The following is a 23042-nucleotide window of genomic DNA, read 5'->3' as shown; positions in this document are numbered from 1 at the left end:
GTTGTGGTGGTGGTTCCAAGTACAGGAGTTGTGGTGATTGTTCCAGGTACAGGAGTTGTGGTGATGGTTCCAGGTATAGGAGTTGTGGTGATGGTTCCAGGTACTGGAGTTGTGGTGATGGTTCCAGGTACAGGAGTTGCGGTGATGGTTCCAGGTACAGGAGTTGCGGTGGGGGATCCAGGAACTGGAGTTGCGGTGATGGTTCCAGGTACAGAAGTTGTGGTGATGGTTCCAGGTATAGGAGTTGTGGTGATGGTTCCAGGTACAGGAGTTGTGTTGGTGGTTTCAGGTACAGGAGTTGTGGTGGGGGATCCAGGAACTGGAGTTGTGTTGGTGGTTCCAGGTATAGGAGTAGTTTTTGTAGATGAATTTGAGGGTTTAGGGGTAGTTGTAGAAGATTGCTCTTTGAGAGAGTAATATGAGAAGAGGGTTACTGAGAGGGAGAGTGGAGAGAGAATGAAAGAGACCGAGAGAAAGGAACAAGGTAGAGAATTACTATCAGTCAAGATGAGCATGAATACTTCCTACTGTCAGAAACGCAGACATTATGAAACTCAACTACAAGGCATTGCACACCTTTGCCTTCCACCATGGTCCTAGCACCACCTGCTGTATCTACACTGAGGAGTACGATGTGTTCTTCTTAACACTCACCTTTCCTCTCACACCTCCAGGTGATCTTATCCTCACTCCTACAGGTGTCATCATCTCTACAGGTAGAACACACCTTGGTGTTGACGTCTGGAACAGCAGAGGGGAGGAGGGTTCATGGATTTGGTGTGACTAGTACACACTCAGGTTATACGCCTGATGTATAATGTATTTGCTACAAAATATATTTTTTGCACACATTGTTTTTACACACACGTTGTGTGGTGAACCCAGAACCAAATCTCACGGCACACGTGATACTTGGTTCTGGGTTCAGAGACTGAATTGGACACCTTGGAACATTCTTGATGTCTTTAAGAAACAGTGACAATGACATTATGATGTCATACCTGCACAGTAGGCCATGTTGCATGTTGTTGTAGGGACAAACTTGTAGACATTGTAGTTTCCATAGCAGGCTTTGACATGGATGGGATTTTGCCTCCAGTAGCAGCAGTCACCATACCAGCTCCCACAGACACCCCTCTGAACCACCCCGTCTAACAGCTGGGGATTTGGATCCGTGAGCCACATGGGGATCTCCGTCCCACACATGTAACTGTCCACACACCTCTCTGGCATCTGAACACTGGTGTTCCCCAGGAACAGGCGATACCAGCCCTGCCAGTTGACATCCTTGTCGCAGTGCTCGCCATTAACGTTGGCATTGTTGTTGGTGGCACGCCAATCGTCATTAAGTACGGTGTAGTGCAGGCAGGGGTCTGCACAGCAAGATGTTCCACCAACACTGATATAGTCCTCCCCCACATCACACACACCACAGCTGGTTACAACCAATCCTGCACCAAAACAAACTGTGAGTTAATATATTAGGTTAAAAACGTATGCATTACAATGCACCCTAAATACAGTATGTCAAATGCATTGAATGCCAACAAACAAGAACAAGATTATCCTTATTACAAAATCTGTATCTATACACAAGTCTTTTTGAATGCCTGCACCTTCCACCATCTCCTCGATCCCACATACGTCCCTACAAGTATCCCTATTAACCTCAGACCATCTTATCATCATCTCCTCGATCCCACATACGTCCCTACTAGTATCCCTATCAACCTCAGACCATCTTATCATCTACAGCATGTAAAATACCATTCTTCTCTACCTGAGATGATCACCAAGAGAAGAAACAACCAGTTTGCTGTCATCATTCTGCACAGAAGTCTTCGGCTCAAGCGTGCAAGAACCTTAAAATATATGTTTTAGTGGGTTACTTTCTTTCACATGCTATTTGGTACAGAATAGATTTTAAGTTTCGATTTAGTTGAAACCTCAACATTATTAAGACATCATTTAATCCAACCAATACTATCTCTGTGTACTCTCTACGACAACAGCCATGCATTACTTACATCAAGCTGAATGAACGTACCATTCACAGAGGACCAATGTCAGAGTGGAGCAGTGGGCTTTCAATACACAATGGTAGAAGGGCAGTGGAAGACGTATGACTATTAGAATAAAGAGTCAATATTTCCTGATGACTGATTAGAGGGTTTGAGAAAGGATAACAATATATTTAAGATAACAGTGCTTTTAATGTTTTGATTATGATCACATCGTTTCCTAGGCTACACAACTCCCACCTGGGCTATTCGTTAACACCTTTAGTGACCTTGCTCCAGTTTGAGTCCGCGTGTAGTTGTTTGTCTTCCAGATTGTCCTTCCATCAAACATGCTGGTTAACCTTGATGGTCATTGGTTTGATTACATACATTCACAACTGAGTTGGGTACATGATGATCTGAGCAAGGAAATACGGCACACATGAACACACACACACACACACACACACACACACACACACACACACACACACACACACACACACACACACACACACACACACACACACACACACACACACACACACACACACACACACACACACACACACACACACACACACACACACACACACACACACACACGGCCTGAAGGCACCACCCACATTGAGTTTACTGTAACAATGGAGAGAGGTGGAAGGTCCTCAACCAACAGTAACAATGGAGAGAGGTGGAAGGTCCTCAACCAACAGTAACAATGGAGAGAGGTGGAAGGTCCTCAACCAACAGTAACAATGGAGAGAGGTGGAAGGTCCTCAACCAACAGTAACAATGGAGAGAGGTGGAAGGTCCTCAACCAACAGTAACAATGGAGAGAGGTGGAAGGTCCTCAACCAACAGTAACAATGGAGAGAAGTGGAAGGTCCTCAACCAACAGTAACAATGGAGAGAGGTGGAAGGTCCTCAACCAACAGTAACAATGGAGAGAAGTGGAAGGTCCTCAACCAACAGTAACAATGGAGAGAAGTGGAAGGTCCTCAACCAACAGTAACAATGAAGAGAGGTGGAAGGTCCTCAACCAACAGTAACAATGGAGAGAAGTGGATGGTCCTCAACCAACAGTAACAATGGAGAGAAGTGGAAGGTCCTCAACCAACAGTAACAATGAAGAGAGGTGGAAGGTCCTCAACCAACAGTAACAATGAAGAGAGGTGGAAGGTCCTCAACCAACAGTAACAATGGAGAGAGGTGGAAGGTCCTCAACCAACAGTAACAATGGAGCCATAAGAAAGGAGCATCATAAACTACTACTCAGACTGTCATGGTCATTCTGAAGTCTTTCATTGTGTTTTTCTACAGTGGAACTTAAACAGCACTATTTCAATACACCAATCAGTCTTCCTGCTTTGGTAAAACAACCTAGGAAGTGTTCAGTACATTAACTAAATACATATCATGAATGTCACTTGTCTTTAACAAGTTTAGCCAGTTTTCCTAAAATCCTCTATGGTCAATTAGTCCCCCGTTGTTCTGCCTTTTGTAAATATGTGTTTAACCTGCCTTACAATAAATATAGACATGTTTATTTCTATGTTTACAACCTGCTAAATAGACAATCATTACACAATGAGCATCATCATACAGAGTTATTTATTGACATCATCAAATCACATCAACTCAGGTTTGGTTGGAACTTACACACACATCAACTCATTTTTGGTTGGAACTTACACAATGATTTTAGGAAATGATCAACCCTAAAACAATGCAAGTCTATGTGTATACAACATACACAGTACAATGAAATCACACTGTAGTGCATCAATTCATTACTTAGAATCTAAACGAGTATTTCTGTGCCCTTGAAAGTTACACTGGGCTGTAGGTTGGGATGGAGATCAGGGGAGTAGTGCAGGAGGGACCCCATCCTTCATATGCTGGGGGTCCCAAGGCTCACTCCAGACTCTGGGCCCCTGCCATCCTTCATATGCTGGGGGTCCCAAGACTCACTCCAGGCTCTGGGCCCCTGGGGATCAAAGATAATCTGACTGTTAGAGAGGAAACACACCAGAACGACAGTTCCTCTGACCAGACCATCATTTTCCTGATCATTTCCCAAAGAATCTACATGTTGAATCTGTGAAACAGCCACCGTTCTCTGGCACCCAGCAGGTGGTCGCTAAAACACAGCTTGGCGACAGCAGTCAGCTACTTATTGCCTAAAGCCTTGGTGGTATGTTACTTTATGAACTAAACTGGAATGAAATACTCACAGCTGATTGGCCCGATGGCTATGGGCTTGAGGAGGACAGTATCAGACGCAGAGCGAGATTTCCTTCCAGAGCACACCTGTAGAGAGAAAGAGACAAACCACTACGTCAGAGACACCAAGCACTACGTCAGAGAGACCAAGCACTACGTCAGAGAGACCAAGCACTACGTCAGAGAGACCAACCACTACGTCAGAGAGACCAACCACTACGTCAGAGAGACCAAGCACTACGTCAGAGAGACCAAGCACTACGTCAGAGAGACCAAGCACTACGTCAGAGAGACCAACCACTACGTCAGAGAGACCAAGCACTACGTCAGAGAGACCAAGCACTACGTCAGAGAGACCAAGCACTACGTCAGAGAGACCAACCACTACGTCAGAGAGACCAAGCACTACGTCAGAGAGACCAAGCACTACGTCAGAGAGACCAACCACTACGTCAGAGAGACCAACCACTACGTCAGAGAGACCAAGTACTGCGTCATAGAGACTAAACACAAAAGGCAAAGAGTCAGAGAGAGACTGTGGAGGAGTTGAGGACTCACTGGAGTGCAGGAGGAGATCCTCTGGTCACACAGGCTGAGGCTGCAGTGCAGGAAGAAGTAACGGTAGTCCACCTGCAACGCAGCAGAGAAGCGAGCCCTGAAGGACGAGCCGCTTTCCTCCACGGTCACCTGGGTACGATTTGTAGGACACCTGGGAGAAGAGCCAAGAAACAGCAAAGGGTTCAAGGCATGCACGGCTACACAGACCGTACACAGCAACAAACATACCATACTTCACACACAAAACAAACACACATAGACATGCAAACAGCTGATGAATAGAGTCATGGACCTGTCCTGAATCATGTAGGACCGCGGGAGATTATCAGGGTTGGGGGATTGGTTGGCATAGCAGTCCCTTAGAACAACAACAAAGCGCTCCATCCCGGACTCCTCTACGGACACGCCCACGCGCAGAGTGGAACCAATCGGCAGGAGGACTTCACCAGCTGGGTAAGACTCTGTGTAGTTGGAGTTACGATACAGAAACATGGAGGCTCTGGCCTTGGAACCGACTCCAACAGCTCCACGACTATTCCTATCAAGAGGTGAACATGAAGCCAAATGACATCAGATATTAGACAGTTTGATAACTTCAGATATCAAAGTTATTACAAAAAACGTGTGTCACGTTCCTGACCTATTTCTGTTAGTTTGTTATGTGTGTTAGTTGGTCAGGACGTGAGGTTGGGTGGGCATTCTATGTTTTCTGTTTCTGTGTTGGTTTTGGGTTGCCTGGTATGGCTCTTAATTAGAGGCAGGTGTTTGGCGTTCCTCTAATTAAGAGTCATATTTAGGTAGGCGTTGTCACAGTGTTCGTTGTGGGTGATTGTCTTCCGTGTCTGTGTCTGTACACCACGCGGGACTGTTTACGGTTTGTTCGGTTTGTGTAGTCTATGTTCCTATTCGTGCGTTTTTCTTGTTTTATGTAAGTACGTCGTCTAGGTCTGTCTACACCGTTTGTTGTTTTTGTTAGTTTAATCAAGTTCGTGTTTCGTTAATAAAATATGTCTTTTCACTACGCTGCGCCTTGGTTCCCTCAATACTCCTCCTCTTCAGATGAAGAGGAGGAGGACTGCCGTTACAGAATCACCCACCAAAAATCCAGAACCAAGCAGCGGAGTTTTGAGCAACAGGGAAGTATACAGGACTTGTGGAGTTGGGAGCAAATATTTAACGGAGAAGGACCATGGGCTAAAGTTAATCACCGTCCATGGGAACAGCTGGAGGCAGCTCGGAGAGTGGAGGAAAAGAGAGAGAGGAACCGGAGTTATGAGGGAACGCGTCTTGCACGGAAGCCCAAAAAGCCCGTGAGTAACACCCCAAAATTTCTTGGGGGGGGGGGGGGGGGCTAAGAGGTAATGGGCCAAGGGCAGGTAGGAGACCTGCGCCCACTTCCCAGGCTTACCGTGGAGAGCGGGAGTACGGGCAGGCGCCGTGTTACGCAGTAGAGCGCACGGTGTCTCCTGTACGAGTGCATAGCCCAGTGCGGGTTATTCCACCTCCCCGCACTGGTAGGGATAGATTGGGTATTGAGCCAGGTGTCATGAGGCCGGCTCAACGCGTCTGGTCTCCAGTGCGTCTCCTCGGGCCGGCATACATGGCACCTGCCTTACGCATGGTTTCCCCGGTTCGCCTACATAGGCCGGTGCGGGTTATTCCACCTCCCCGCACTGGTCGGGCGACCGGGAGCATTCAACCTGGTAAGGTTGGGCAGGCTCAATGCTCAAGAGAGCCAGTACGCCTCCACGGTCCGGTATTTCCGGCGCCACCTCCCCGCCCCAGCCTAGTACCTACAGTGCCTACACTACGCACTAGGCTACCAGTGCGTCTCCTGAGCCCTGTTCCTCCTCCACACACTCTCCCTGTAGTGCGTGTATCCAGTTCGGTGCCTCCAGTTCCGGCACCACGCACTAAGCCTCCTGTGCGTCTCCAGAGCCCTGTACACACTGTTTCTTCTCCCCCTACTAATCCTGATGTGCTTGCCCTCAGCCCGGTGTCACCAGTGCCGGTACCACGCACCAGGTATAGAGTGGGCTTTGAGAGTCCAGTGTGCCCTGTCCCTGCTCCCCGCACTAGTATGAAGGTGCGTGTCCTTAGCCCGGTGCCTCCAGTTCCGGCACCACGCACCAGGTCTACAGTGCGCCTTTTCCGGCCAGAGCCATCCGTCTCCCCAGCGCCATCTGAGCCATCCGTCTCCCCAGCGCCATCTGAGCCATCCGTCTCCCCAGCGCCATCTGAGCCATCCGTCTCCCCAGCGCCGTCTGAGCCATCCGTCTGCAATGAGCCTGCAAAGCCGCCCGTCTGCCATGAGCCTGCAAAGCCGCCAGCCTGCCATGAGCGTCCAGAGCCGTCAGCCTGCCATGAGCGTCGAGAGCCGTCAGCCTGCCATGAGCGTCGAGAGCCGTCAGCCTGCCATGAGCGTCGAGAGCCGTCAGCCTGCCATGAGCGTCGAGAGCCGTCAGCCAGCCATGAGCGTCGAGAGCCGTCAGCCTGCCATGAGCGTCGAGAGCCGTCAGCCAGCCATGAGCGTCGAGAGCCGTCAGCCAGCCATGAGCGTCGAGAGCCGTCAGCCAGCCATGAGCGTCGAGAGCCGTCAGCCAGCCATGAGCGTCGAGAGCCGTCAGCCAGCCATGAGCGTCGAGAGCCGTCAGCCTGCCATGAGCGTCCAGATTCGTCAGTCAGCCATGAGCTGCCCTTCAGCCAGAAACGGCTATATACCCAGAACTGCCCCTCAGTCCAGAGCTGTCTCTCTGTCCGGAGCTGCCTTTCAGTCCGGAGTTGCCCCTCTATCATGATCTCCCTCTCTATCTTGATCTACCTCTTTATTCTGATCTATCCCTCTGTCTTGTGTTATCCCTCTGTCTTGATCTATCTCTCTGTCCCGGTGCTGTCCCTGTAATTGATGTTACTAAGGGGATTTTGTGGGGGTAAAATGAGGGTGGACATTCTTAGGGGGAGATGGAGGCTAGGATGGATTATGGTGGGGTGGGGACCTCGCCCGGAGCCTGAGCCACCACCGTGGTCAGATGCCCACCCAGACCCTCCCCTAGACATTGTGCTGGTGCGCCCGGAGTTCGCACCTTATGGGGGGGTTATGTCACGTTCCTGACCTATTTCTGTTAGTTTGTTATGTGTGTTAGTTGGTCAGGACGTGAGGTTGGGTGGGCATTCTATGTTTTCTGTTTCTGTGTTGGTTTTGGGTTGCCTGGTATGGCTCTTAATTAGAGGCAGGTGTTTGCCGTTCCTCTAATTAAGAGTCATATTTAGGTAGGCGTTGTCACAGTGTTCGTTGTGGGTGATTGTCTTCCGTGTCTGTGTCTTTACACCACGCGGGACTGTTTACGGTTTGTTCGGTTTGTGCAGCCTATGTTCCTATTCGTGCGTTTTTCTTGTTTTATGTAAGTACGTCGTCTAGGTCTGTCTACACCGTTTGTTGTTTTTGTTAGTTTAATCAAGTTCGTGTTTCGTTAATAAAATATGTCTTTTCACTACGCTGCGCCTTGGTTTCCTCAATACTCCTCCTCTTCAGATGAAAAGGAGGAGGACTGCCGTTACAACGTGTGAACAAATCTTTTATTATTGAACCTTTATTTAACTAGGCAAGTCAGTTAAGAACAAATTCTTATTTACAATGACGGCCTACACCAGCCAAACACGGACGACGCTGGGACAATTGTGCGCCGCCCTATGGGACTCCCAATCACAGCCGGTTGTGATACAGACTGGATTTGAAACAGGGTGTCTTCAGTGACGCCTCTAGCCCTGCTTAGACCGCTGCTCCACCCGGGAGCCCCCCTTAAGACTTCCAAACACTTATTACATATCTTAATGTAGGTGTTTCATGTATAACAACATCTTCAATTGGAAAACCAGAAGACAGAATTATTCGAAAACAGTTTGATTTCGTAATGACTGTTCTGTCAGAATAAACTTAATAAACATTCTGTGTATTTTCTCACAGTAGATAGGGTCTGATGGCCACATTCAGACTGCTCTCTGTCCCCAGAGGATAGACACAGGAGAGAGGAAAGCTCACGGGTCGGGAGAGAGAGTCGTTCCTCCCATCTACTGGATAAACGAATAAGCTGTTGGAGTAGACAGCATGGGTGGTGTTAGTCTGAAATAGAAGAAAAGTGTTCACAGTTAAATTAATACTCAGGTCTTATACACAGACCTACTAACACTAAGGTCTTATACACAGACCTACTAACACTAAGGTCTTATACACAGACCTACTAACACTAAGGATCAGTTATAGTCTAAACTCTTCCAGTGTTGAACAACCTCCAGTCAGACATTGAGGTAACGTGTTCTCACCTCCAGAGTGTTTCCACAGCGTCCCTCCCTGCGCTCCACCTGGTACCACACCGTGCCGTTACGATCCTCGTGGGTGGAGCACCTAGAGTCGGCCAGGTGAGCTGTGGAAGCGTTCAGACCAGCGGCCCTTAGGTTAGCCCTGTTTAGACCCACCTGTATCATGCTCTGCCCACACACCACCTCTGGGGCCATGATAGGAGGATTGGTGGTGGTAACAGTTATCCGAGGTGGTGTAGGTGTAGGTGTAGGGGCTGTGATAAAAGGTAGATAGAGAGGGGGAGTAGAGAAAGAATGAAAGAGAGGAAGAGAGAAAAACAAGAGAATACAAAATGGCTGTCAGCCAGGTGTCAAGAGCGAATAGTGCTGCAGGAACTCGTTCCTCTACTACACTGGTATTCTGTTGTGGAATAGTCTCCCACTGCCTATTAAACTGTCCCAGTCCCGGGGGGTTAAAGGATAGGTCAGAGTTCATCTTTGGACAAAGTTGAGTAGCTCTTAGTGTGACTGCATTAATGCCTCTGCTACATCAGAAAAGTGAAGGCACAGGTCTGGCTCCCGAGGCCGTCTTAGCTGTTAGAGTTTTTGTTGATAATGATAATAGATTTATTCATGTCCATGAGGACAAAATGAACGGATCAGAACAGGTTGACTGTATTTTCATATTCCTGCATCTATTTGTTGTAGTTATTTATTGACTATATGCTGTGTTGTTTTCTCAGTGTTGTATGTATTCCATCAGAAGTTGGAAAACGTTGGAAATGGATTTGACCCCCGGTCTGTCCTCAGTGCATCTTTTCCCCAATAAGTCAATCAATCACTGAGGAGTACGATGTGTTTTTCTTAACACTCACCTTTCCTCTCACACCTCCAGGTGATCTTATCCTCACTCCTACAGGTGTCATCATCTCTACAGGTAGAACACACCTTGGTGTTGACGTCTGGAAGAGCAGAGGGGAGGGGGGTTCATGGATTTGCTGTGACTAGGACACACTCAGGTTATACGACTGATGTACAATGTATTTGTCACTACGGTTGTGAAACCACAGCTGAGTTGCACAAAAATGTTTACGCAACCGTTGTGGAGTGTCTAAAGTCTCTCTTGACATACTGTCAATATATATACAGAGACTTGGTTCTGGGTTCAGAGACTGAATCGGACACCTTGGAACATTCTTAATGTCTTTAAGAAACAGTGACAAGGACATTATGATGTCATACCTGCACAGTAGGCCAAGTGGCAGTTTATTGCAGGAACCAACTTGTAGACATAGTAGTTTCCATAGCAGGCTTTGACATGGATGGGAGGTTGTTTAAACGAGCAGCAGTTACCAGACCAGCTCCCACAGACGCCCCTCTGAACCACCCTGTCTGACAGCTGGGGATGGGGCTCTGTGAGCCACAGGGGGGCGTGGGTTCCACACATGTTAATCTCCACACACCTCTCTGGCATCTGAACGCTGGTGTGCCCCAGGAACAGGCGATACCAGCCCTGAAAGTTGATGCTCTGGTCGCAGTGTAAGCCCCCATTAACCTGGTTGTTGTTGTTGGTGGTGGAACGCCAGTCGTCATTCAGTGCTGTGTAGTTCTGGCAGGGGTCTGCACAGCGAAGTGTTCCACCAACACTGATACAGTCCTGTCCCACTGGACACTGTGTGCCCCCACAGCTAAACTGGATAGATTTGGCAACAGTCACACCTGCGAAAACAACCCCCCCCCATGAAAACGTATGATATCCCTGGACTCTGGTCAAAGGTAGTGCACTATACAATCATTAGGAAGCCCTGTGGGATGCAGCCCAATGTCTCTCTCTCCAGAGTTGAAACTCTGGCAATAAAGAGAATGAGGGTGATATCTACATCCTGAAATTGAGAATAAGGCTAAAATAATGAATACAGTGTGTCACACCCTGATCTGATTCACCTGTCCTTGTGATTGTCTCCACCCTCTCCAGGTGCCGCTTATTATCCCTGGTGATATATCCCTGTGTTTCCTGTCTCTCTGTACCCCTTTTGGATTGTTCAATAAATATCAAAGACTCAAACCATCTGCCACCGGTGTCTGCATCTGTGTCTCGCCTTGTGTCCTTATACAGTGAGATAAAGGAATGAGAGTCCTGCACACGGAACGTTGCTGTTTTGGCTGCGGTAATAAAACACTGGGGAGCAACAATATTCTGAGTGTAGCTCTCATTCTGTTACCTAAACGGGAATAAGCCAATCAACCCTTTACCTGAGTTGTCTGCAGTAACATGCTTTACGAAGAGGAGCATCATCAGAACACCAGATGACATCATTCTGTTCAGCTCAGACACACGACTGAAAGAAATTAAACAAAGAAGAAGTGTAAAAATGTGAATTCACTGAGGAGCAAAGTGAGGGGGGCAGTGGAAACGCGTCTCAAACAGTATTGATGAATATACCAACAATGTGATAAACAGCATCACTCTCAGAGCTTGTCAAAGGTTAAAACACAGTCAGGTCGAGTACGCAGCGTCATCACACTCCAAAGCCATGGTAATACAGTTGAAGTCGGAGGTTTACATACACCTTAGCCAAAGACACTTAAAGTCAGTTTTTCACAATTCCTGACATTCAATCCTAGTAAAAATTGCCTGTCTTAGGTCAGTTAGGATCACCACTATTTTGAGAATGTGAAAAGTCAGAATAATAGCTGAGAGAATTATTTATTTCAGCTTTAATTTCTTTCATCGCATTCCCAGTGGGTCAGAAGTTTACATACACTCAATTAGTACTTGGTAGCATTGCCTTTAAATTGTTTAACTTGGGTCAAACGTTTCGGGTAGCCTTCCACAAGCTTTCCACAATAAGTTGGGTGAATTTTAGCCCATTCCTCCTGACAGAGCTGGTGTAACTGAGTCAGGTTTGTAGGCCTTCTTACTCGCACACGCTTTTTCAGTTCTGCCCACAAATCTTCGATAAGATTGAGGTCAGGACTTGTGATGGACACTCCAATACCTTGACTTTGTTGTCCTTATTAAGCCATTTTGCCACAACTTTGGAAGTATGCTTGGGGTCATTGTCCATTTGGAAGACCCATTTGCGACCAAGCTTTAACTTCCTGACTGATGTTTTGAGATGTTGCTTCAATATATCCATATAATTTCCTCCCTCATGATGCCATCTATTTTGTGAAGTGCATCATTCCCTCCTGCAGCAAAGCACCCCCACAACATGATGCTGCCACCCCCGTGCTTCACAGTTGGGATGGTGTTCTTCGGCTTGCAAGCGTCCCCCTTTTTCCTCCAAACATAACGATGGTCATTATGGCCAAACAGTTCTATACAGGTAAACCTTCAAGTGACTCAAATAATGTCAATTAGACTATCAGAAGCTTCTAAAGCCATGACATAATTTTCTGGAATTTTCCAAGCTGTTTAAAGGCACAGTCAACTTAGTGTATGTTAACTTCTGACCCACTGGAATTGTGATACATTGAATTATAAGTGAAATAATCTGTCTGTAAACAAGTAGATGTCCTAACTGACATGCCAAAACTATAGTTTGTTAACAATAAATTTGTGGAGTGATTGAAAAATTTGTTTTAAATGGCTCCAACATAAGTGTAGTTAAACTTCCGACTTCAACTGTATGTTACGCAAACATAAACTACATTATAAACCGGGTGGTTCGAGCCATGAATTCTGATTGTCTGAAAGCCATGGTATATCAATCAATCAAATGCATTTATAAAGCCATTTTTACATCAGCCGATGTCACAAATTGCTATACCACGTGTATGACATGTCTTTTTACTGCTCTAATTACGTTGGTAACCAGTTTATAAAAGCAGTAAGCCACCTCGTGGGTTTGTGATATTTGGCCAATACACCAAGGCTAAAGGCTGTGTCCAGGCACTCCGAGTTGCGTCCTGCTTAACAACAGCCCTTGGATGTGGTATATTGGCCATATACCACACCTCCTCGTTATTGCTTAATTATATTATTGAAATCATATTTTGGTTAGGACAAAGTGGATTCTTCTAGTTGAGAGAGAGCACTTACCTCTGTGAACTGATTTCAGTGGCCTTCGATGTGACTGATTGGTTGTTAATTGTCTTCTCAGATATCTCTACAGATACAATACAGCATTAACCAAATACAGACACAGATATTCATGCTGTAGTACTGTAGTACTGTAGTACTGTAATACTGTAGTACTGTAGTACTGTAGTACAGTAGTACTGTAATACTGTAATACTGAGGAAATTATAAAACCTACCTTTTTGTGATGATTTTGGTTACCACGGACACCTGTGGTACAACATTGCAAGGGGAGAGAGGGGTTTGATTTAGCTAATAACTCACTATTAACAGTCAAATCTTCCCCAAATAACTGGCCCAGTCAATCAGGAGAGATTTCCTATTTGGGTGCCTTCAAAGCAGAAGTGATGAAATGCATGTCTAACGCAGGGCTGGTAGAAACGCTGTTCTCTGTTCTCTGGAGTTGACGGAGGAGTCTTTATATCTTTCCTGACGGACAGCGCATCACAATCTCAGAAACAATAAAGTACATCTTACCAGTCTGGAGTGAGCCTTTGTTTGTGGTAGAAAGGAACCAAGCCTGCTTGATTTATATACATATGCCGAAGAGGGAAATGACTGTTTCAAATGGTAAAATTAATATTTGAAATTCAAATAAGAGCAAACATCTTCACACCTTGTCTGGGAAGGGAAGTAGATCAGAGTGACGTCTCTGGTGTGGTGCCATTAGGCGTGAACGACAAGCAACGGTATAGAATTGATGTTTAAATGAGATTATTTGTGGATAAAAGTGGGTGAATGTAGCAGACCAATAGTCTGAGAATCTCTCTGTTGATTCAAGACAGAGAAAAGACAACAGCAAGTGTGATTTTCAGTGGGTGCTACTGTAAGGTACATTTATCAAAGTTCATTTTCAGCCTTGTAGACCATTAAATATCTTGCAAAATATTAATCTTTGTTTGCTTAAATGTCTAATGTATCATTTTGTTTTCAAAGTTCTCTTAAAACATTTGCCTAAAACTTTAGGAAATTATTTTGTTGGATTGATGTATTGGTAACTTTGAGTATACATGTGTCATTGAAACTGAGGGGACAGACATCTCCCTGTCTCAAACCACACATTAGCATGTTGTTTAGTTCTAGTAAGTGTCCCATTATTTAATGCTTCTTTTTTTTTTACCTCAGAATTCTGGAATGAAGAATCCACAAGCCCAACTCAGCATTCAGCACTACAGAAAGCCAGAGCCTGTGGGTGTAGGGTACACCTATTGTTTGGACTTGCCAAGCAGTCGCTCACACACACTGACCACGCTTGTGGAGAAACATCCTTGTCTGAGGAGTCTTTAAAAATATATATTTTTAATTTATTTAACCAGGCAAGTCAGTTAAGAACACATTCTTATTTAAAATGATGGCCTTAAGAATAAATTCTTATTTACAATGACGGCCTACCCCGGACAACACTGAGCCAATTGTGCGTCACCCTATGGGACTCCCAATCACGGTCGGATGTGATGCAGCCTGGATTTGAACCAGGGACTGCAGTGACGCCTCTTGCACTGAGATGCAGTGCCTTAGACCGCTGCGCAACTGCAAACATGTTTTAGTATAAGTATTGATGTGACATCGTTACATATAATTGGCTCATTTCTTTTGATTAGGTTTCTCCTGTTTAAGGTGGCAAGGATGTGAGGGATGCAATGGGGCAGACGTAACCTCTCCAATGAGCTTGCATTCTCCTCAACCTGGAGGGAAATGACTTCCTCATAGTCATTCTTTATTTGCTTCAACAGGCTATTGAAACAGGCCAATTTTTGTTGTTGTATGATGTACTATTAGAATGTGTATCTAAATGGTTTTTCCTTAGGAATGACATGGGGGGATGTATGTTCCAACATCTACAAACTGTTAGCGGTGGCACCTCTCACCAATGAGTTGTGTTTCATCTTTACACTATCAAAAATAAAAAGAGTCTGTTGACTGCTGACACGAACATGAACAAGACACCATAGATTTTGTGCACAGGACAGTTGGCATGAGTATAGGATCCTGTAATGAATCTTAAACTAACATCTCCAACAACAGGATACATACAGGACAGTTGGCATGAGTATAGGATCCTGTAATGAATCTTAAACTAACATCTCCAACAAAAGGATACCCACAGGACAGTTGTCAGGATTCCAATCTTCTGTTTGGTAGTCGATGATGATGGCGCAAGATCCTGCAGTGAAAAATAATCGATGTCTAAGTAACTAGAGACAACATTAGTACATACACAAGCATAAACACATTCATATTAAAAGGCACTACCCATGTGGAGTCATTAAAAAGAGCATCATAAACTAATATTCAGACTGTCATGGTCATTCTGAAGACTTTTATTGTATTCTTCTACGGTGGAACTCAAACAGCACTATTTCAATACACCAATATGACTAAAAGTCCTACTGCTTTGGTAAGACAGCTTGGAAGTGTCCAGAACATTGATTAAACATGGATCATGAATTTCACTTGTCTTTAACAAGCCAGCTGTTTAGCCAGCTGTTGGAGTAGACAGCATGAATAAGCTGTTGGAGTAGACAGCATGAATGAGCTGTTGGAGAAGACAGCGTGAATGAGCTCTTGGAGAAGACAGCATGAATAAGTTGTTGGAGAAGACAGCATGAATAAGCTGTTGGAGTAGACAGCATGAATAAGGTGTTGGAGTAGACAGCATGATTAAGATGTTGGAGTAGACAGCATGAATAAGATGTTGGAGTAGACAGCATGATTAAGATGTTGGAGTAGACAGCATCAATAAGCTGTTGGAATAAGCATGAATAAGCTGTTGGAGTAGACAACAAGAATAAGCTGTTGGAGTAGACAGCATGAATAAGCTGTTGGAGTAGACAGCATGAAAAAGCTGTTGGAGTAGACAGCATGAATAAGCTGTTGGAGTAAGCATGAATAATCTGTTGGAGTAGACAGCATGAATAAGCTGTTGAAGAAGACAGCATGAATAAGCTGTTAGAGTAGACAGCATGAAAAAGCTGTTGAAGAAGACAGCATGAAAAAGCTGTTGGAGAAGACAGCATGGATAAGCTGTTGGAGAAGACAGCAATAATAAGCTGTTGGAATAGACAGCATGAATATGCTGTTGGAGTAGACAGCATGGATAAGCTGTTGGAGAAGACAGCAATAATAAGCTGTTGGAATAGACAGCATGAATAAGCTGTTGGAGTAGACAGCAATAATAAGTTGTTGGAGTATACAACAAGAATAAGCTGTTGGAGTAGACAGCAATAATACGCTGTTGGATTAGACAACAAGAATAAGCTGTTGGAGTAGACAGCATGAATAAGCTGTTGGAGTAGACAGCATGAAAAAGCTGTTGGAGAAGACAGCATGAATAAGCTGTTGGAGGAAGCACGAATAAGCTGTTGGAGTAGACAGCATGAATAAGCTGTTGGAGTAGACAACAATAATAAACTGTTGGAGTAGACAGCAATAATAAGCTGTTGGAGTACACAGCAATAATAAGCTGTTGGAGTTGACAGCATGAATAAGCTGTTGGAGTAGACATCATTAATAAGCTGTTGTAGTTGACAGCATGAATAAGCTGTTGGAGTTGACAGCATGAATAAGCTGTTGGAGTAAGCATGAATAAGCTGTTGCAGTAGAAAGCAATAATAAGCTGTTGGAGAAGACAGCATGAATAAGCTGTTGGAGTATACAGAATGAAAAAGATGTTTGAGTTGACAGCATGAATAAGCTGTTGGAGAAGACAGCATGAATAAGCTGTTGGAGTAGACAGCATGAATAAGCTGTTGGAGTAGACAGCATGAATAAGGTGTTGGAGTAGACAGCATGATTAAGATGTTGGAGTAGACAGCATGAATAAGATGTTGGAGTAGACAGCATGATTAAGATGTTGGAGTAGACAGCATCAATAAGCTGTTGGAATAAGCATGAATAAGCTGTTGGAGTAGACAACAAGAATAAGCTGTTGGAGTAGACAGCATGAATAAGCTGTTGGAGTAGACAGCATGAAAAAGCTGTTGGAGTAGACAGCATGAATAAGCTGTTGGAGTAAGCATGAATAATCTGTTGGAGTAGACAGCATGAATAAGCTGTTGAAGAAGACAGCATGAATAAGCTGTTAGAGTAGACAGCATGAAAAAGCTGTTGGAGTAGACAGCAATAATAAGTTGTTGGAGTATACAACAAGAATAAGCTGTTGGAGTAGACAGCAATAATACGCTGTTGGATTAGACAACAAGAATAAGCTGTTGGAGTAGACAGCAAGAATAAGCTGTTGGAGTAGACAGCATGAATAAGCTGTTGGAGGAAGCACGAATAAGCTGTTGGAGTAGACAGCATGAATAAGCTGTTGGAGTAGACAACAATAATAAACTGTTGGAGTAGACAGCAATAATAAGCTGTTGGAGTACACAGCAATAATAAGCTGTTGGAGTTGACAGCATGAATAAGCTGTTGGAGTAGACATCATTAATAAGCTGTTGTAGTTGACAGCATGAATAAGCTGTTGGAGTTGACAGCATGAATAAGCTGTTGGAGTAAACATGAATAAGCTGTTGCAGTAGAAAGCAATAATAAGCTGTTGGAGAAGACAGCATGAATAAGCTGTTGGAGTATACAGAATGAAAATGATGTTTGAGTTGACAGCATGAATAAGCTGTTGGAGAAGACAGCATGAATAAGCTGTTGGAGTAGACAGCATGAATAAGCTGTTGGAGTAGACAGCATGAATAAGCTGTTGGAGTAGACAGCAAGAATAAGCTGTTGGAGTAGACAGCAAGAATAAGCTGTTGGAGTAGACAGCATGAAAATGCTGTTGGAGTAGAAAGGTGGGGTTACTCTGAAATAGAGGAATGAATGGATCCTTAGGTCTTATACACAGACCCACTAACATTAAGGTCTTATACACAGACCTACTAACACTAAGGTCTTATACACAGACCTACTAACATTAAGGTCTTATACACAGACGTACTAACACTAAGGTCTTATACACAGACGTACTAACATTAAGGTCTTATACACAGACCTACTAACATTAAGGTCTTATACACAGACCTACTAACACTAAGGTCTTATACACAGACCTACTACGACTAAGGTCTTATACACAGACCTACTAACACTAAGGTCTTATACGCAGACCTACTAACATTAAGGTCTTATACACAGACCTACTAACATTAAGGTCTTGTACACAGACCTACTAACACTAAGGTCTTATACAGAGACCTACTAACATTAAGGTCTTATACACAGACCTACTAACACTAAGGTCTTATACACAGACCTACTAACACTAAGGTCTTATACACAGACCTACTAACATTAAGGTCTTATACACAGACCTACTAACACTAAGGTCTTATACACAGACCTACTAACATTAAGGATCAGTTATAGTTTAAACTCTTCCAGTGTTGAACAACCTCCAGTCAGACATTGAGGTAACGTGTTCTCACCTCCAGAGTGTTTCCACAGCGTCCCTCCCTGCGCTCCACCTGGTACCACACCGTGCCGTTACGATCCTCAGACCAGCAGCCTTGTTTAGACCTACCTGTACCAGGCTCCACCAGCTCTGTGTCGCTACGATCCTCAGACCAGCAGCCTTGTTTAGACCTACCTGTACCAGGCTCCACCAGCTCTGTGTCGCTACGATCCTCAGACCAGCAGCCTTGTTGAGACCCACCGGTACCAGGCTCCACCAGCTCTGTGTCGCTACGATCCTCAGACCAGCAGCCTTGTTGAGACCCACCGGTACCAGGCTCCACCAGCTCTGTGTCGCTACGATCCTCAGACCAGCAGCCTTGTTCAGACCCACCGGTACCAGGCTCCACCAGCTGGTGTGGGGTAACTTAGAAATGTCCTTGTTTTTTAAAGAAAATCACAATTTTTGTCCATTAAAATAACATCAAATTGATCAGAAATACAGTGTAGACATTGTTAATGTTGTAAACTGGAAACGGCAGATTTTTTATGGAATATCTACATAGGCGTACAGAGGCCCATTTTCAGCAAACATCACTCCTGTGTTCCAATGGCACGTTGTGTTAGCTGATCCAAGTTTATCATTTTAAAAGGCTAATTGATCAATAGAAAACCCTTTTGCAAAACTGTTGTTCTGTTTAAAGAAGCAATAAAACTGTCCTTCTTTAGACTAGTTGAGTATCTGGAGCATCAGCATTTTTGAGTTCGATTACAGGCTCAAACGGTCCAGAAACAAAGACTTTTGTTCAAAAACTCATCAGTCTATTCTTGTTCTAAGAAATGAAGCCCATTCCATGCGAGAAATTGTCAAGAAACTGAAGATCTCGTACAGCACTGTGTACTACTCCCTTCACAGAACAGCGCAAACTGACTCTAACCAGAATAGAAAGAGGAGTGGGAGGCCCCGGTGAACATCTGAGCAAGAGGACAAGTACATTAGAGTGTCTAGTTTGAGAAACAGATGCCTCACAAGTCCTCAACTGGCAGCTTCATGAAATAATACCCGCAAAACACCAGTCTCAACGTCAACAGTGAAGAGGCGACTCTGGGATGCTGGCCTTCTAGGCAGAGTTGAAAAGAAAAAGCCATATCTCAGACTGGCCAATAAAAAGACAAGATTAAGATGGGCAAAAGAACACAGACACTGGACAGAGGAACTCTACCTAGATGTCGCCTTGTTTTCACAATCCATTCACACACACACACACACACACACACACACACACACACACACACACACACACACACACACACACACACACACACACACACACACACACACACACACACACACACACACACACACACACACACACACACACACACACACACACACACACACACACACACACACACACCTGTTACCCTTACCCCCTCTGCCCACCCAATTTCTCTCCTTTCTCTCTCTCTCTCCTTTCTCTCTCTCTCTCTTTCTGTCTCTCCCTCTCTCCCTTTCTCTCTCTCTCTCTCTTTCTCTCTCTCTCTCCCTTTCTTTCTCTCTCTCTCTCTCCTTTCTCTCTCTCTTTCTGTCTATCTCTCTCCCTTTCTTTCTCTCTCTCTCTCTCTCTCTCCCTCTCTCTCCCTCCCTCTCTTCCCCCTCTCGCTCTATCTCTCCCCACTATCTCTCTCTCTCTCTCTTCCTCTCTCTCCCTCTCTCCTTTCTCTCTCTCTATCTCTCCCTGCTCTCTCTCTCTCTCCCCCCTTTCTCTCTCTCTCTCTCTTTTTCTCTCTCCCTCTCTCCCTCTCTCTCTCTCCTTCCTCTCTCTCTTTCTCTCTCTTCCCCCTCTCTCTCTATCTCTACCCACTCTCTCTCTCCCCCTTTCGCTCTCTCGATCTTTTTTTTCTCTCTCTCCCTCTCTCTCTCTCTCTCTCTCCTTTCTCTCTCTCAGTCTAATTTTACAGAAGTATCCTGGGCTCAAACTACACACGCAATTAGTCATTTTTATTACACAGTAAATAGGAATAGAATATGTTTCTAGACACTTCTACATTAATGTGGATGCTAAAATGATTACAGATAATCCTGAATGAATCATGAATTATGATGAGTGAGAAGGTTACAGAGGGTCAATGATCATACCCCAAGACATGCTAACTTCTCACCATTGTCAATAACAGGTTAGCATGTCTTGGAGGTATGATATTTTCACAACAATAATTCATACAACAGGAGTTTGCATTTTCTTGCCCACCCACCTTTAACCCCACCTCTCACCCAATTTTCCATCTACCCCCCCCCCCACAACCCTACCCTCCCCCCACCCATCTCTTCCACTTGACCAGGTAAAGAGCAGACAAATCATAACAAACAAGTCTTAAACATAAATGATAATAACAACAATCATAAAAACTACAATAATAATAATAATAATATAATAATAATAATATAATAATAACAACAATAATGATCATAATAATAACACAAGAAACAAATAAAAAACATATAACAACAAAAATGTATTATAATAAAAGCATATGAAAAGTAGAAGTAGAGTTATTTATTTGATAGTCAGCGACAGTGTCTGACTACTGTAAAACAATACACTCTACTACAAGGAAAAGGCCAGCCTGAACTTCCTGTCTGGAGAGTGTCACACAGAGGTTGTGAACACACACACAATGCAAACAATGGTAACCTTGGAGACAATGGGGCATTCATATGGAACGTTACAAATGCACATGAATCAAAATGTTTTACAGCAAACAATGGAAGACTACTACGATTGTTTATATCCAATATTAGCTATAAGCTAAAACATTGGAACTGAGCATGGACCCAAGCTGAGGCCTACTGTTTAACTTAGCTACTGTATCCACAACACAACGAAGCAGACCACAACTACATAAAACACAACTAAGACTACTTTATTTACAAGAGTCATTAGGGGTGTCAATTATTTTGACCTCTACCTTTTGAGGAAAAACGTATTACCTTATTAAACAAGATCTCTTTCTCTGGCAATTGTATTAGTATAAAATAATATAAGTTCCTCATTTTTTGTAGCAGACAATATAGCTCAGTATTTCAATTATTTATTTTATAGAGTCATTATTGCTCATCTTTATCAAGGGTGTCAATCATTTTGGACCTCACTGTATAACCAACCTATTACAACTTGGATTGTCTTAAAACTGTCTCCTCATTCAGGTACAAAGTACTGAACGCCAGCGTCATCCCCGAGGGCCAGTTCATGGACAACAAGAAGGCCTCTGAGAAGCTGCTTGTGTCCATTCATATAAATAACAATGATTTTTCAATCACTTCCGACCCCACTGTGTTCCTTTTCCTGTACCTGAGTGAAACCATTCTCTCTGTGATCCACTCACATGTCTTGTTGTTGACGTAAATAAACATAATCTCCATTCAACATGTGAAGGTCCTGTCCCAAATGGACCCCTAAGCCCTATCCACAGGTGTAGCTAAAACTATGGTGGTAGGCCTTGCCCTCTGATAGGCTAGGGGTGGAAGTTTCAACCATATTGCTTATACCAATCAAATCCTCTCATATCTCCACAAGTGCATAGGGCATTAGGTTTAGGGAGCGATTTGTGATTGGGCCTAAGAATGTGGTAATTCTGTATTGAGTGCTTTCAGCGGTCAAGTGTATTCTATAAATCATTTTTCAATGTTTTAAATGGGATTGTCATTTGCCCTCTGTGACATCATCATAGCGTGCCTGTAAAAAGGGGGAGGGGCTCAGCCAGCCCACTGTAGAAATAATGACATCACCACCATAGTTTTTAAAGAGATGTTGGGGTCTTTAAATGTCAATAGCCTCATTATTGAGACTTAGCACTGGTATAAAACATCTTAAAGGATTTCATGTTCCCACACAAGCCTTTGTTTAATGAAGATGATGGAAAAATCCTCCATTATAAACTTAACTTTAAGCTCACTTTAACCATGTGGTAAAAAAATAAAACCTTAAAATAGTGTTCTGTATGTCTTCATGATTCAACTTCACTCAAAGTTCACATATGAACGACTCAACTCAAAGTTGCATATGAACGACTCAACTCAAAGTTCACATATGAACGACTCAACTCAAAGTTCACATATGAAGGACTCAACTCAAAGTTCGCATATGAACGACTCAACTCAAAGTTCGCATATGAACGACTCAACTCAAAGTTCAGATATGAATGACTCAACTCAAAGTTCACATATGAACGACTCAACTCAAAGTTCGCATATGAACGACTCAACTCAAAGTTCAGATATGAATGACTCAACTCAAAGTTCACATATGAACGACTCAACTCAAAGTTCACATATGAACGACTCAACTCAAAGTGAAGAAAAGAGGATGACGTGGTCTAGAAACAGTCCACAGCTCCTGTCTCCAAGCCTAGGCACTTGTGTAGATGAGGGCTGTATGTACACTGCCTTGCAAAAGTAGTCCTACCCCTTGGATTTATTTACATTGTATTGT

At 44.1% G+C, this 23042-nt stretch overlaps 1 protein-coding gene across 1 annotated transcript in view; it reads right to left on the bottom strand.

Moving 5' to 3' along the window:
• Positions 1 to 10649, bottom strand: part of LOC129845450 (uncharacterized) — a 34805-nt gene extending 24156 nt beyond the window's left edge. Inside the window, exons 1-9 of the mRNA XM_055913391.1 lie at positions 10320 to 10649; positions 9953 to 10039; positions 9102 to 9352; positions 8744 to 8901; positions 5074 to 5319; positions 4782 to 4932; positions 4235 to 4310; positions 1002 to 1466; positions 655 to 741 (exon numbers count right to left, since the gene is read on the bottom strand). Coding sequence (XP_055769366.1) covers positions 655 to 741; positions 1002 to 1466; positions 4235 to 4310; positions 4782 to 4932; positions 5074 to 5319; positions 8744 to 8901; positions 9102 to 9352; positions 9953 to 10039; positions 10320 to 10551 — 1753 coding nt within the window. The 5' untranslated portion in view covers positions 10552 to 10649. The remainder of the gene's footprint in view (positions 1 to 654; positions 742 to 1001; positions 1467 to 4234; positions 4311 to 4781; positions 4933 to 5073; positions 5320 to 8743; positions 8902 to 9101; positions 9353 to 9952; positions 10040 to 10319) is intronic.
• Between the last annotated feature and the right edge of the window lie 12393 nt (positions 10650 to 23042).

Source organism: Salvelinus fontinalis, unplaced genomic scaffold (genome assembly GCF_029448725.1).
Source record: "Salvelinus fontinalis isolate EN_2023a unplaced genomic scaffold, ASM2944872v1 scaffold_0307, whole genome shotgun sequence".
Lineage (NCBI taxonomy): Eukaryota > Metazoa > Chordata > Actinopteri > Salmoniformes > Salmonidae > Salvelinus > Salvelinus fontinalis.
This window is presented reverse-complemented; position numbering and strand designations above follow the sequence as displayed.